The sequence below is a fragment of the Aphelocoma coerulescens genome (genome assembly GCF_041296385.1).
Source record: "Aphelocoma coerulescens isolate FSJ_1873_10779 chromosome Z unlocalized genomic scaffold, UR_Acoe_1.0 ChrZ, whole genome shotgun sequence".
Lineage (NCBI taxonomy): Eukaryota > Metazoa > Chordata > Aves > Passeriformes > Corvidae > Aphelocoma > Aphelocoma coerulescens.
This window is the reverse complement of record NW_027184085.1, coordinates 22331759-22346276: the sequence shown is the minus strand read 5'-3', so window position 1 is coordinate 22346276 and position 14518 is coordinate 22331759. Positions and strand designations below refer to the sequence as shown.

General features: G+C 40.5%; 1 protein-coding gene across 6 annotated transcripts; it reads right to left on the bottom strand.

Moving 5' to 3' along the window:
• Positions 1–975: 975 nt before the first annotated feature.
• MTX3 (metaxin 3) lies at positions 976–10107 on the bottom strand. Of its 6 annotated transcripts, none has more exons than XM_069001933.1 (9): positions 9983–10103; positions 9473–9542; positions 7904–7980; positions 6294–6386; positions 5069–5251; positions 4845–4921; positions 3869–4026; positions 3390–3478; positions 976–2039 (listed from the first exon to the last, which is right to left on the bottom strand). In XM_069001933.1, the coding sequence occupies exons 1-9, from the start codon at positions 10061–10063 to the stop codon at positions 1920–1922; spliced, it is 948 nt and encodes a 315-aa protein (XP_068858034.1). In that variant the 5' UTR covers positions 10064–10103; the 3' UTR covers positions 976–1919. The 6 variants fall into 6 exon arrangements, with proteins under 6 accessions (XP_068858034.1, XP_068858035.1, XP_068858036.1 ...); XM_069001934.1 differs by having other exon boundaries at positions 976–2013; XM_069001937.1 differs by lacking the exon at positions 976–2039 and adding an exon at positions 2048–3153 and having other exon boundaries at positions 3353–3478; positions 9983–10106.
• Positions 10108–14518: the final 4411 nt, after the last annotated feature.

Genomic DNA, 14518 nt, shown 5'->3' with positions numbered 1-14518 from the left:
AAGTTGCTTCAATTTCTTGTCCTAGCAGTCAGCAGGGTTTTTTGGGATTTTTTTAATGGACAAGATAAACCTTTTTACAAGGAAAACAGAGAAACACTCAAAAAACTCAACATAAATTCCACAAAAAGCTCTACAAAAATTCCACTAAAAATCCAAAATTTTAATCTTGAAACAACAACCCTTTTTTACAAAGAGACTTTATAGGTTGAGTGTATGTATTCACAAAAGTGACAAACTAAGGCATATACTCCATAGCCGTGTTTGTAAAAGAAAAACTCTGGAAAGCTATGTGACTCTATCTCATGTAAATCTTGTCAAGGTACAGCCAGTACAAATTTTAAACATTTTAATTACTTTTGCATGTAATGGACTGTCAGTTTATATAGTTACCATGAAAGATGAGATTAATTAATTTCAAATCACTGCAACAAATACTCTAGTAAGAGAATGAAGCTTAAACAGTATTTTAAAGTGCTCATTAGAAACTGAACATTTCAATTAAGAAATGTTAAAGATATTACATTCCTTACATATCAAGTCCAAAGGTACAATATGTACACAATCTACCATCTTGTCTTTTACAAACAGGAAATAATTTATCTGTGTATCTCAAACATGACTAGTAGCTGAAGGGAAGCTGAAAGACTATTTTGATTTGGCCAGAAAAACAACAAAAAGAAAACCCAGAACAGTTATCCCACACATACAGCCATCAGAATTCCATATCCCAAGCACTGCCATTTTGGCCAATCTACTTGTCTAATTCTCTTTACACCTAGTCACGAAGCACCTGCCAGTACTTCCCCAGTAAAAAATTACAGCATCTCTCTTGTAACAGAATTGCTTGGGTCTCTAGAACTGGCAAGGCTGCTGTTAAAGAGAAAATATAATTCAACAGAAGAAATATGCCCCGCAACACGACAGTTTGCAAAGAGAAAAGAACTTCGAACTAGACAGACCATCATACAACAAAAATTTGGACAATTTTTAGTTTAATTTTTGAATCAACTGTAGAGCTTATTAAAAAATAAGACAAAACTGATTAAGAGGCATTTGCAACAAATTTAAAAGCCTACATCATCTTTCTTATAAAGCCCTAACCAGTCCCTTTCAATCCATAGACACAGTACGTTTGCTAGTCGAGTCTTGTCCTGACAGCAACTAATCAAACTTCTCCATCCACTACAAGTTTTATGTGACTTTGACTTAACAGTTTTGCAGCATGTGGTATTACCCTGTGCACAGGTTAAGCCTGTTTCACAAAGGACTAGTACGAGGTACTGTGAAATGTTAGCATTGTGCATCATTTTAATCCCCATAGCGCACATGCTTTTCAATAATCCCCTTCAAAGTACAACATAACAAATTTTCAAAGATACAAACAACCATAAAACACAAACCCCAAGTTCATTAAAGCACAATAAAAATATTTACCTTCCTGTCATTTTTTCATTTCTCAGCTGCCATGAACGGCAACATTTTGTCTTTTCAGACTTTGCAACTGGACTTTGTCCTTTTCAGACAAAGAGTATAGCCACTCACATACAGTAACATGATTACAGTAAAATCAAAACCCACAAAATAAAGTAATAGTGAACATTCCACAAGCAGATTTTTAGCTTTTGGTAAACATTTCTGCTAGGCTAAAGTCAAAAGTATGCTGTACAAAATGATGTTAACATCCACAATAATAAGCTTTGTTTAGCTTAGCTTCAGCTTAGTGTGTGGCCAGCCTAAACTACGCAATTTCTTAAAACAGGTAGACAGAAGACTGTAAAGCTCTATTTCTTCTCTACTTGTACCCATTAGCAGATTCTTCCCTTGCAAAACATTCATGTGAAAAAAATTTACTGTGGCACTCAGTTGAATGACAAAACACACATGTACGGGCAACAAGTGGCGTCAAGGTGACAAACGACTCATTGGACTGCTTTCTTCTCCACCTGCAGCAAGCTTGAGCGTTGTGAGCTTACGAGGGGGATGCTGAGGACTCTTACGAAGGTTGTCGTCCATCTGCAGAGAAACAATGAGAGCCGGATCTGGCAACAGCAGAATATAGATTATACGATTAGTCTTATTTGTCAGGGCTGCCATCATTAATACTGGGTTGGTCTATGTTTACTGTCAGGACCAGCCACAACTGGTGCTTTGGTTTCTTTCCACTCCCAAACAGATGCTTGTGTTAGAGCTGCTATTCATTTCCTTACATATGGTACATCAAACCCAGGGCCACTGGATGTGCTTCTGCTCAAGTCATTTGGTCAAGATTACTGAAGGAAGCAACACAGATTCTAAGAGGTCATAAATTGTACAATAGCCAAATGCTGCTAGAAGGCAGATCAAGAGTCAAACTGCTATCAATGGATGCTTCTGTATATTCAGTACCATGCAAGAATATTTTTTTTCACATCAGAAATGCTTGGGAGATGCTGAGTGAATTTGTATTAGTGACACATTTCAAAAAGTACTTAATAAAGAACTTGTGATAAGACCTTTTCAAAGACAGGTTAAAATTAATCTCTGAATATAAACAATCCACATTTTCATACGAAATCCATCTAATGCCCATGCGTAATGTGGTCTCAAAAAGTTTCAGCTGGTACAGAATAAAAGACAGCACAAGGGAGATCTGCAGAGGCTGCCTGGTCTATTCCATTTCCTCAAGGCAGGATCACCTTTTCCTCAATCATGCCTGACCAATGTCTATGTAACCCATTGTTTAAAACATCCACAGCCACACTTCACTGCCAGAAAGAGCATCAATACCTAATGCTATAGAAGCTGATCACAGTTTCTATTTCACCCACTGGTTTTTGTCAGGAAGAAATGCCTTCTACCCTTTCAGTTAAAATGTTCTATCTGCATGAAAAGGCTAATTCTTCACAAGTATTTTTCAGGTAAGTTGTATAGCTTTTGGCAGGTGCTGAGTGACAGCCTTAGAAACAAGGAACATAGGAAAAATAGCTAGATGTAGAACAAGCAGGAGAAGAGTGACTGCTGGTTAGATACTACAGCATGCAGCTGGGAGCAAGGAAAGCTGGTGATCAGTCTTAATGTGCAGGACCATGTCTGGGTTTTGACCAACACATTTGCCTCCTCCTTTGCTGAATGTGCGCTTGCAGAAAGATACCACTCCTTTGTTGGTGTGCACACCTGCAAGACAACGTTCTTTCGGTTGTATTAAAAATACTTTTCTAAGTGCAAGGCTTCATTAATTCCTCCTTCCAAATCATGTAATATTCTTCCCACCTCTCTACAAAATGTAATTCACTAGAAAAGAAATAATTAAAATAAAGTCCACTGTACAGTTGCAATTGCCATGCAAAGGTATCTGTGAACAAGTAACCACAACAAAGCAGTAAAATTAAAGATACTGAAGCAAAAGTAACCTTTTCAATCAAGTTGGATTCCTTATTTACAAGCTGTGTGAGTTTCTGCAGATTAGCATCTGCTGTATCCTGTCCAGCTGGAGAACAGCCTGGAGAGTGAAGGTAGAAAGATGAAGAGTGAAAAGGTATTTACAAAAGCTTTTAAATTCTTAAAAAATAAACTCACATTGGAGAGAGAGTTCATGCAGTATTTTTATGCAAAGAAGAATTTAAGTGGAAAAGCCATTCCATGTGAGAAAATCAGGAGTACTAAGCGTGAGCCATATGCCAATGCTTGACAGAATCTAAAACTGAGTATTGACACTTGCTTTTGATTTTGAATCCTTTCTGCTCAACTTTAAAAGTTTCTCCACTTAGCCACAGAAAGTCTAGCATAAACTACATGAAATCTAATGTGCCTTGGTTCACAAATGGAACCCTAGAGTACTAATCCCAACACAAGTATAGATGACAAAAAGGATAAAAGAATCACAACTTGCCTGAGGCAGGTAACCTGAAGTAGCAAGTTAGAATATCATCACAAAATCGACACAGATTGGGAAGCTGTTTCAAATGCTCTTGCAATTGTACCCTGGGGAAGCACACTTTATAAATCGGTGCAAGGAAACCAAACACGAAGGCATCCAAGGTGGTAGGCCTAAAAAGAGTAACACAAGAAAACACTGAAGTGATTCAAGGTAAGACTTTTAAGACTTCCACAACCTAGTTTTCCATGTATGTCAAACACAACTCGGGACAGAATACAGTCAGCTCTTCTGTCATTCCACCTTTGCCTATCAACCTGATAAATGCTTTGCACCAACTACCTACTCCTTTCAGCATCTCTTAACTAGAGACACGCTGGCAAGCTGAAACAGTAATGTCAGCATTAAAACATAGTCATGCTATCTTAAACAAGACACTCTAAAACACCTTTCTGGCACCACAAAAGTCACACTGGGGACCAGGACCCTCTCATAGAGTGGTCCAACTTCAACAGCTAAAGAAGTGATCATTTTTGGCTCGATGTTGTTGTCCCTATCTGCTTCCTGCTCTGCACACATACCACAGGGATAGTGTTCCTGGACCTACACCCTCCTCCCATGAGGGCAGAGTACTAACATCTCAGCCTAAAGCATTTTTTTCTACATACAAAGCCAGGAGGTGACATTCAGTGGCTAGAAAGTGTTCCCCAGTGCACCTTACATTTTCTTAGCAGCTGTGGGCAGTATTTCCCTTGCTGTGGAAAAAAGCAGAATAAGGGAGACATCACATTGACTCAGCCCAACTATGTCATTTGTGCCCCGTTTGCTCATTCAGATTTATCTGAAAATCAGCATGTGAGACATCAAACTACTTGGAAGCACTTTTAACATCCCAGCAGGTTAAAAAAAAAAAAGTTCAAGTGTTCAGGGACTGGTGTGGTACCTTTTCTATTAATCATTTACCAAAACAATTTTAAAAAATCACACTCACGTATCTCCAAAGAAAAACTGAGCTGTTCCCAATCTCTTCGACAGGAGATTTAGGCACTCCTTGGCATCCCTGTATATCTGATGAGACACAAGACTGTCTAAGAGCCCTAGGTGTAGCCAGGCTGGTATGCACAGCACCATTCATCATTTGACAGTGTGCTAGACTGTTTCAGTTCTTGTCTTTGACAGAACCAACTTACAAATTCCTTAATGCACAACACATACCTGTGCTTCCACTTCAGTGAGACTGTAGAGTGGAGGTCCTCCCTTGGTCAGCAAGATCCTGTTCAGTGCTTCCCTGGACATCTTTCCAGGCAGATACAAACTCAGTGGAAAGGCAATCTTTGAGGCAAACCATGGCTTTGTCACACTGCAGTAATTTTCAGCCTCAATCCAGAAAGTGTGCAGCTGCATCAACATGAAGAAAAATATAACTGAAATCTGAATGACATGAGTAGACACCTCATGAAACTTCATGTGCAAGACGATCTCTCTCAGAAAAGCAGAAGAACCAGGAATTATTGTAATTTAGGCCTACCAGGCTCTGTAAAGGAATACACTAATCCTCTGAGTATAGGAGTATATAAGTAAGGCAATAATTACCTTCAAAATAAAGAAAAACACAAAAGACATTATGGAGAACTATATGCATCTGCATAAAATTACACGTGTACTATCTATGTACAGGTACAAACAGTGTATGTACACACACACACTGTATCTTGTAAATATATTACAAAAAAGTTGCACACATATAGCAACAGGTTTGAACTTTCTGGAATTTTGTTTTGAAATGTTATATAAATCTTAAAATAAAAGATACTGTGAAATTATGAATTTGAAACCAAGGTCAGCTGAAAAGGCTAGCTTATGATATAATCTGTACAAAATGAAGCCAAAGTCATTCAAGAAACTCAGTGTCTGTGGGTTTTATAGCTCTAATGTAATTACACTGAAATAAAGAGTAAAGGGCAAATGGCCATGTCTTATTTAGAACTGAAAAATTAAGCTCCTGATGGGCATTTTCATTTATCAAAAATTTTAATTCAACAGTTCAAAAGGCTTCCAGTTGTGTGTCTCACATCAGACACATCTTAATCAAAGGTTTTTCAGGAAATCAAATGAAACAAAAAATGGCCACAATAAGGTATTTTCAGGATACTGTTTCCCAAAGACCAACAGAATAAAAAGATCTAAAGGAAAAATAACTTCTAAGTATACTTTTAAAATGCCTTTCATAAATCTACTATTATTATTTGACACTCCACAAACACACACTTCTCTCCTTTTCACAAGTTGCTAGGCAGTATTTCCAAAAAACAGACTAACAAAGCAACTATGTTCCAGCCAGGGCTGTGCTGAGAGACTTTAGTGTCTCTCATGCTGGGCACCTCTTTCAGCACTCAATTCCAAGTATTCTGACCATTACGAAGTATTTATTAATATTTACCAGAGCAGGAAGCAGCTTCTCTTCAAGTAGTGCAATATATGCTAGTGTATCAGCTCCTTGTTTTGCAGACAAATCATAATCAGCATTGTATTTCTACAAATTAAAAAAAAAACAACCCAAAACAAAAATACAGTCTTACACAGAACTTTCAAAAAACACGATCAATGCAAAGTTACTTCAAACTTAAGAGCTATCAAGGCAGTAAATATATAAACAATTTTTGGGACAGAAAGCATGCACTCACTAGAATTTTCCTTCTTCAGGTCATCTCTGCCAAACCCTGTTGCTTCTTGCTTCTCCAGTTTCCCATTCCTAGAGCTTTGGGCCCTCCTATTTCCAAAATAACCCTTGTGTCTCCTTCCTATTTGTTTCCAAGCAAATGTCCAGCGATACAGAGGCAATTTTTCAATACTCAGGGATATAGAAAACCTCTGGTAAGTCTCCATTGTTATTTTTGAAGAAGCATCTGACACTTCAGCAGGTGTAAGCATAAAATAAAAAGCATGCATTCCCATATTTTGCATTCTAAAAGTTAAGAAACTGGATGTTAACAATGTAAGGGATCAAGTATGCTGCTAAATTAATGCAGTTAGTGACGGATCTTTTAATTCTAACACTAGATTCTTCTAAGATACATTATAAGGACTGATAAATTTTGGGGGAAGTGAGTAGATTTGCTTCATTAATTCAGAAACAAAGTGCTGATACTTGGACATCTGGAAAGTAAGCATGTAACTGTTTAACATAAAGAGGGTTTTTTCCCCCCAACATTATGGAACCTTTTGTTATTCACATGAATATCGAATTCAAATTCAATCCAAATGAATCTGAAACTTCAGAATTTCAAATAAACTGTCTAAAATTCCATCTCAAATGCAGTTTTCAGATTCTGTTTTTCTCCCCATGAAGGTATGAAGTTTCACTAACATGGCGTTCGTCAGATCATCTGACCAGACAGGAAGTGCATTTCTCATGTAAAAGCAGAACAGTGGGCTAGAGGACCATCTTAGGAATAAAAAGATGATGCCACTGTTTATTAGGTATCTTTATACTTTGTGAAAAGAAGAAATTGCACAGCTTTATTCTTTGTGTACAAAACATTAAGAGTCCTACAAAAGCCAATGAAGAGGCAATAGCCTGGTGTGCATCAAGAAATGCCTGCAGACATTTTTATGTTACAAGCTATAGAAAAAATACATAGATTAAAAACAACACTGTATGTATTATCTTTGAAAAAATGAGCACTGGGAAATGACCCATTTAAACTGTTAGCGTAAACTATGATATCCTATGCAAAGTCATAATGACATCAAAAGTGTTATAATTACAAGCAGGGTGATCAGAAAGAAACTGTTCAATTTAGGACAGTTTGACATCCTTTTCAATTTAAATTTTTTCATGTTTATTTTTAAATCTTTCACACAACTAATGATCAAACTTTTAAAGAGCAATTTCTTATCCACCATTTTGCAATTCTCATGCATGTATGAAAAACAGAAAAACATTGGGTACTAAATTCCAGGTTTTTGGAAGCCTGTATCAGTGTACAAAGGAGACACGCAAGAGTCACTGCAAGGCAAAGAAAACAAATCTTTTTGAAAGAGACTTACCTGCTTTCTTAAGAAGTTCAGTATTTTTGCTGGCTGAGAAATAACAATGTCTTCTGATACCAGGACTGGTAGATCTCCTAGAAGGCATAAATAATACAGTCAACAATTTATATGGATGAGTTTTAGCATAAATAGAAAGCAATCAGTCACTTTATGTACTTTCCTTTTCTCAACAGCATGCTCTGATTTTCCTAACATGCAAACATACATATAAAATTTTACATAGCAGGGGAGTTCCACCAAGGTTACAAATACTCTTAGTCTATTGTGGCCTTTACTAATAATAAGACATTAAAAAGGGCAATATCAAGTCAGACTGAAGCCAATGTTTTTTGCTAGGTGTCCAATACTTTGACAGCTAGGCTACTTGTCTGGATTTCAGATGTTCATTTTAAGATAAAAGTTCCAACTAAGTCCAACTGCTCTCTCAATTCATTCACCTCTGAGCCTCTTTTCAACTTTCCCTCTGTCCCTCCCCTCCAAATCCATTTTAACCACCTTTTTTCTCTAGCCTTGCTACAACCAGTACCCAAGCTACCACTGCATAACCATGAATCAGTCAAAGAACTACATACTTCCCCTCTCTCAGAAGTTGACTGGACAGCCTTTAGTCATAAGACTGCATGATCAAAGCATGTAGAGTGCAAAGTCTGTGTAACAGGGGCTATTTTACAGCATATTCACAACATAACTGCCACAACAAGCCCAACAGGACAGTGCTAAATAATATTAAAATATCAATCATCACCAACACTTACTCTTAGACTGCTTTCTTAATTTATTTTATGTATTTTCCTTATGAGGATAGCCACCAAATTTCTAGCAAGTCCACCCAGCCAGTTCTTGGTATTTCCCCCTAACAGAAAACACACTGAAAAGCAAGAACCAAAGGCTCAACTTCTGTACGAATACAGTATTGCCTGAACTGACAATGTGGTTAAGTGTGACAGAGGACTTTAGGCCTGCAGTGATTTTACCTCTCCAAAATACACCAAGACAATAACTGCTGAGCAAACAAATAAGCAATGAATAGAAGCAGCCAAAACAAAAAATTCCTCTCTAACAGCTTACCTTCACCTTTTATCAGTCAAACCCTCTAACTCAGCACAGTACTAAACATCCCAGGTGGTGTAAGCTGTACTTGCTGGGGCTCACATTCCACTTTCAACTGTACCAAACCATTAAGCTACAGGTAACTAAAGAGCTCTCCCATACACAAGTCTAGTTACTACTAATGTATAAATATGCAAAGTGCAAAAAGCTCACAAATTTGCTTTCACTATACCACCAATTCAGACTGCCTGACTGAAACAGCTACATACTTGGCATTACTGCTTTGTTAACTCTCTGCCGCTTCAGCCATACACATTTTAATAAACTGTCCTCTGAAGCACTTCATTTATGACTTGCATTATTTTATTCTCACAAATTCATCACACTTGATCCTGTGAAGTCATTTAACTGAGGGAGACTGCACTCATGAACACAAACCCAACGCAAATACAGAAAATGGAACCTACATTTATAACGCGGCTGTGATTAAAATAATGAAGGCTGCAAAGACGATACCTTTCGGAGCTCTCCAGGAGTTATTTACAGTATTCACTGTCAGGGGAGCCCCAGAAAATTTGGCATAAGCCTGCAATAAAGATTGGAGAGCAGGGGAGAAAACCTGTCACAATGTGCAAGAAAAGCGTAAGACAGGGCTTTAAAAGTTGTGTTAAACACCTTCGTGCACTGAGGACCGACCACCAGCAGGTGCGCGACTGTTTTCGGTCGGGCTTCATTGCCCTAACGCGGCTCCAGGCAACACTGGGCAGAGGCCCCGCAGCCCCCGGGAAGGAAGGCAGCGGCCCCGGGAAGGGCTCGGCGTTCCCGGGAAGGGCGGCAGCGTTGTCCGCGTCTCCCGTCGGGAACGAGCCAGGGCCGCGCCGCGGGCCCAGCATCGCGCCTCCCACCCCCGGCCTCTCCCGGGGCAAGGAGGAGCCCCGCAGATGTCCGTGCGGGCGGCAAGCAAGCCCTGGGGCGCCGCCGCCCCCTCCCTTCCCGCCGGGCCGGGTGGTGGCCGCCGCCCGTTACCATGACGGTGAGACACTCCGGGTGCAGGGACGGCAGCCCCCAGTCTCCTCCCCAGCAGCTCAGCTCCATGGGAGCAGCCATCTTGTCCGCCGCGCCGGCCGGGAGCACGGCGCTGCTTCCCCGCATGGCGGCGCCCAAGCGCCCGCGGCCGCTGGCCGGGGGGCGGGAGGAGGCGCTGAGGGCGGAGGGCCGGGGGCAGCGCCGGGAGGGCACAGCGCTGCGGGTCCTTCTGCTCCCGGCCACCTCTGGCCGGGCTCGAGGAGTCACAGAGTCATCGAATCAATTGGAGTGGGTAAGGCCGCTAAGATCATCGAGTCCAACTTGTGGCCAAACACCATGTCAACCAGACCATGGCACCAAGTGGCACATCTGGACTTTCCTTAAACACCTCCAGGGATGGTGACTCCACCACATCCCTGGGCAGCCCATTCCAGTGTCTAATCACCTTTTCTGTGAAGAAATTCTTCCAGATGTCCAGCCCAAAGCTCCCCTGTCACAGCTTAAAATTATGTCCTCATACTACCCACATCCCTTCCCATAAGGCCAACTCCTGCCTGGCTCCAGCCTTCTTTCAGGTAGTTGTGCAAAGTGATAAGGTCTCCCATGAGCCTCTTCCTTTTCACAGGGCTAAACAAACTCAGCTCTCTCAGCCCCTCCCCACAGGACTCGTGGTCCAGACCCTTTCACAGCTCCATTGCCCTTCTCTGGACTTGCTCCAGAACCTCAATATCCTTGAACTATGTCCTCTTGTCCTGTCACTTCTTGCCTGGGAGGAGAGGCCTACCCCTACCTGGCTACAAAGTCCTTTCAGGTTGTATCCAGGTGGGGGTCAGCCTTTTGGGAAGGGACATGGGTGGCCAGTACCTGTGGTCCTGTGGGGCAATGCCACAGCTGTAGTCCTCTTGAAACACTTTTGGTGCTGTCTGGCTGAACCCTCACCCTCCAGCCCTGACACTGCACACGGAGTTGTGACTTTTCATGGGAGCAAAAAAAAAAAATTGTGGCTCTCAATCAACTGTGAAAAGCAATCATTAGCAATTTGGCTCTAAAAACAAGGAGCTCTGATCACATGTTACCAGTTTTGAGCAGGTTATAATGATAATCCATTCAGTGTGGTTTTAACTGCAGACCTTTGAAGGCATTGAGTTGTCATCTGTTTGTTCCAGAGCTCGTGCAGACGTGCCACAGCACATTTAAATGCTAAGTCAAGTTTCCATCCTTCCCACGAAAGGAAAAAATACCACACACCGACTAAAAAAACCTCCTGCATTGACCACCCTTATTCAGGTCTTCTATGCATAAGGAGGAGAGTAAGGGTAGAGCTTCACTTTTCCTTTACCCCTCCCAGATCCACAATTTCAGATTCACCTGAAATTTGTGGAGGAAAGTGTCATGATAAAAACTTATGCCACAGATCTGAGGTCATTCTGTTCCATTTGATGAGGAACATGGGAGAAGAAATACATACCCACTTGTTTCTTCAGAAAAACATACCACTGGCAGTGTTACCAGAAGCTTTTTTTTTTTTTTTTTTTTTTTTTTTTTTAGTGGCTATGTTACATTTTTCCCTCTAAAGACTTATTTAAGGTACATACTTTTAAGGATATTTTTTATGTCTTTTCCTCCCTACGGATAGGCACCAGCTAACTTCTCCTCAGTCTGTCCAGGTACTTTGCCTTGGTCTGTTCACCATGTGAACTGAGATGCACTGAGATGCAAAGCTCTGAAAGGGAATGGTGGATGCTAGCAGCTGTGATCCCAAAGATCTATTTCATTAAGGAGTATTTTACAAAGGGCTCAATACTTATATCAGCCCTGTTTAGTATCTTTGTTGATGACCTGCGCAAGAGGATTGAGTGCACCCTCAGTCAGTGTGCAGGTGACACCAAGCTGGGTGGGAGTGCTGCTCTGCTGGAGGGCAGGAAGGCTCTGCAGAGGGATCTGGACAGGCTGGATTGATGGGCTGAGGCCGATGGTGTGAGGTTCAACAAGGCCCAGTGCCAGGTCCTGCCCTTGGGTCACAACAACCCCAGGCAGTGCCACAGGCTGGGGCAGAGTGGCTGGAAAGGGCCCACAGGAAAAGGACCTGGGGGTGCTGGTGACAGCAGCTGAACATGAGCCAGGGTGTGCCCAGGTGGCCAAGAAGGCCAATGGCATCCTGGCCTGGATCAGCAACAGTGTGGCCAGCAGGACTAGGGTGGGGATTTTCCCCCTGTACTTGGCACTGGTGAGGCCACACCTCAAATTCTGTGTCCAGTTTTGGGTTCCTCACTACAGGAAGGTGATTTTGGTGCTGGAGTGTGTCCAGAGAAGGGCAACAGAGGTGGTGAAGGGTCTGGAGGACCCCATGAGGAGTGGCTGAAGGAGCTGGGGGTGTTTAGCCTGGAGAAAAAGAGGCTCAGGGGGGACCTTATCACTCTGCAAGTACCTGAAAGGATGCTATAGATGGGTAGGGTTCAGGTTTTTTCTCCTAAGTTAGAAGTGATAAGAGGAAATGGCTTCAAGTTGGAATAGGAAAGGTTTGTACTAGACATTATGAAAAATTTCTTCACAGAAAGGGTTGTCAAGCATTGGAACAGGCTGCCCCGGAAAGTGGTTGGAGTCACCATTCCTGGAACTGTTGAGGACACATTTTAGTGGTGAATATGGTGGTGGTGCTGGGTTGATTGTTAGACTCGATGAATTTAGAGGTCTTATTTTAAGAAAAACCTAACGATTCTATGACCCATCATATGGCTTTTCTTAAGACAGCTACAAGAAGGCTTAGGAGGTAAATAGGGAAGTAAGCTTTGCATTGCCTTCAGGCCCAACTTATCTCTGTGTTGTTGTGGAGTCCGGAATAAAGATAAAAAAAGAGGCACTGTACCTTTCCTCCCCCATGTCAGGAACTTTTTTCCTCTTGGTTGCCTAAGTGGAATTCCTATCAGAGTAAATGAAAAGTAAATAGGTGCACTGAAGATGGATATATGACTTGACTTGAAAAAGTAGAGCTTCAACTTGTGTTTTGGAAAAGCAAAAATTCTTTTGAAACCTGTCTTTGAAACTTGAAACCCTTGAAACCAACTTTTTTTTTTTTTTTTTAAATGAAGCAGGATCATAACCAGCAATGTTGACATAAATAGGAAAGGATGTGGTTTAGAGCTGATATTTCCCTTGCCTTAAGATTTCTGTATCTTAATTGCCCATGAATCCTGATTTTTAATCATCCATATAATTCCATGAAAACAGTGAATCTCCTGATGCATTTTAGGAACAAAACATGAAAGGTGAATTAAGCAGCAGGGTTCTTTTCTATTTCCCTTACACCATTATTTGGAATTTGAACAAGTCACAGACACTTCTGTAAAGCAAAATGTTATGTTTGTAGCTTGTCTGTATTCTGTATGCTTAAAATCTTATCAAATTACATAATCAGGTCAAATATAGTGATCAAGGGGTTTTTGCACATTCTATATAAAAATATTATAGTCACATACTTATGACTTCTTTACAAAATGTGACTGACACTATGAAAGTTTCTTGGAAACACAATTCATTAATCATGTTTTGATTCTTTCTTCTTATTTAACCTCCAGTAATTTAAGCTGGAGTTTATACTTCAGAGAATACACAAGAGTGAAAACGCAATTGCTAGTATTCTATTGTTTTTATTTAAAAATGTTGATTATAAGGTCTAATAGCACCTTTTAGACAGCAGATAAACATTCTACTTTTGGAAATCCCTTAAAGAAGGTTGTGATTGAGCACAAAATCCCCTTTAGTCTGTAACATATTCCAACAATAAAACTCAGCATAGAAATGAAAACTGGAAAAATTGCAGTGACCTTTACATGTACTAAGTTCATCTAAACATGGACTTAAGCTTCTGTTCATACACCCTGTGAACCGGTTCCCTTCTGTCACATTGTATTGTGCTGCATGGTCTGTTTGCCAAACATTGCCTCCATGTGCATTCTTTGTGAGTAAGCACAAAGAATAAGCAGATACAGAGCAAGAACAGAATATGGCCCACACAAATCTAACGCTAACAAATATATAATACTACAAAAAAAATCCTCCTCCTGTAGGGCTGGTCAGCACCAGTGCAAGAGACTCCTCTGCAGTTAAATCAGAAGTGAGGAATGGTAATTTATAATTACTTAATATATATTTTTGTCAGATAAGGACATCTTTCAAGAAAACACTTAATGTTTTGATAAGCTCAAACTCAATAAACTCAAAGTAAATAATAAATGGCTGCAAATTACTGATGGTGTTCCTTTTAGGCAAAAGAAAACCTTTACTATCCTTTTCTCTCTCTTTTTTTTTTTTTTTTTTTTTTGGTCCAGAACTATGATTTTTTCAGACTTTCATTGTGTTTTTCTGTCATGCACTTACGTATATGTTTGCAAAAAATGCTCTTTGTTGAGTCAAGGCTTTTCCTTAATAAGCAGTAGAACATCATCAGTGCTGCTCTAGATCCATGTATTAGCCTCTGCAGCATCTGTACTGTCTCCCCACGCTTTAGGCTGGGGACAAATTCTGAATTAAGACTTC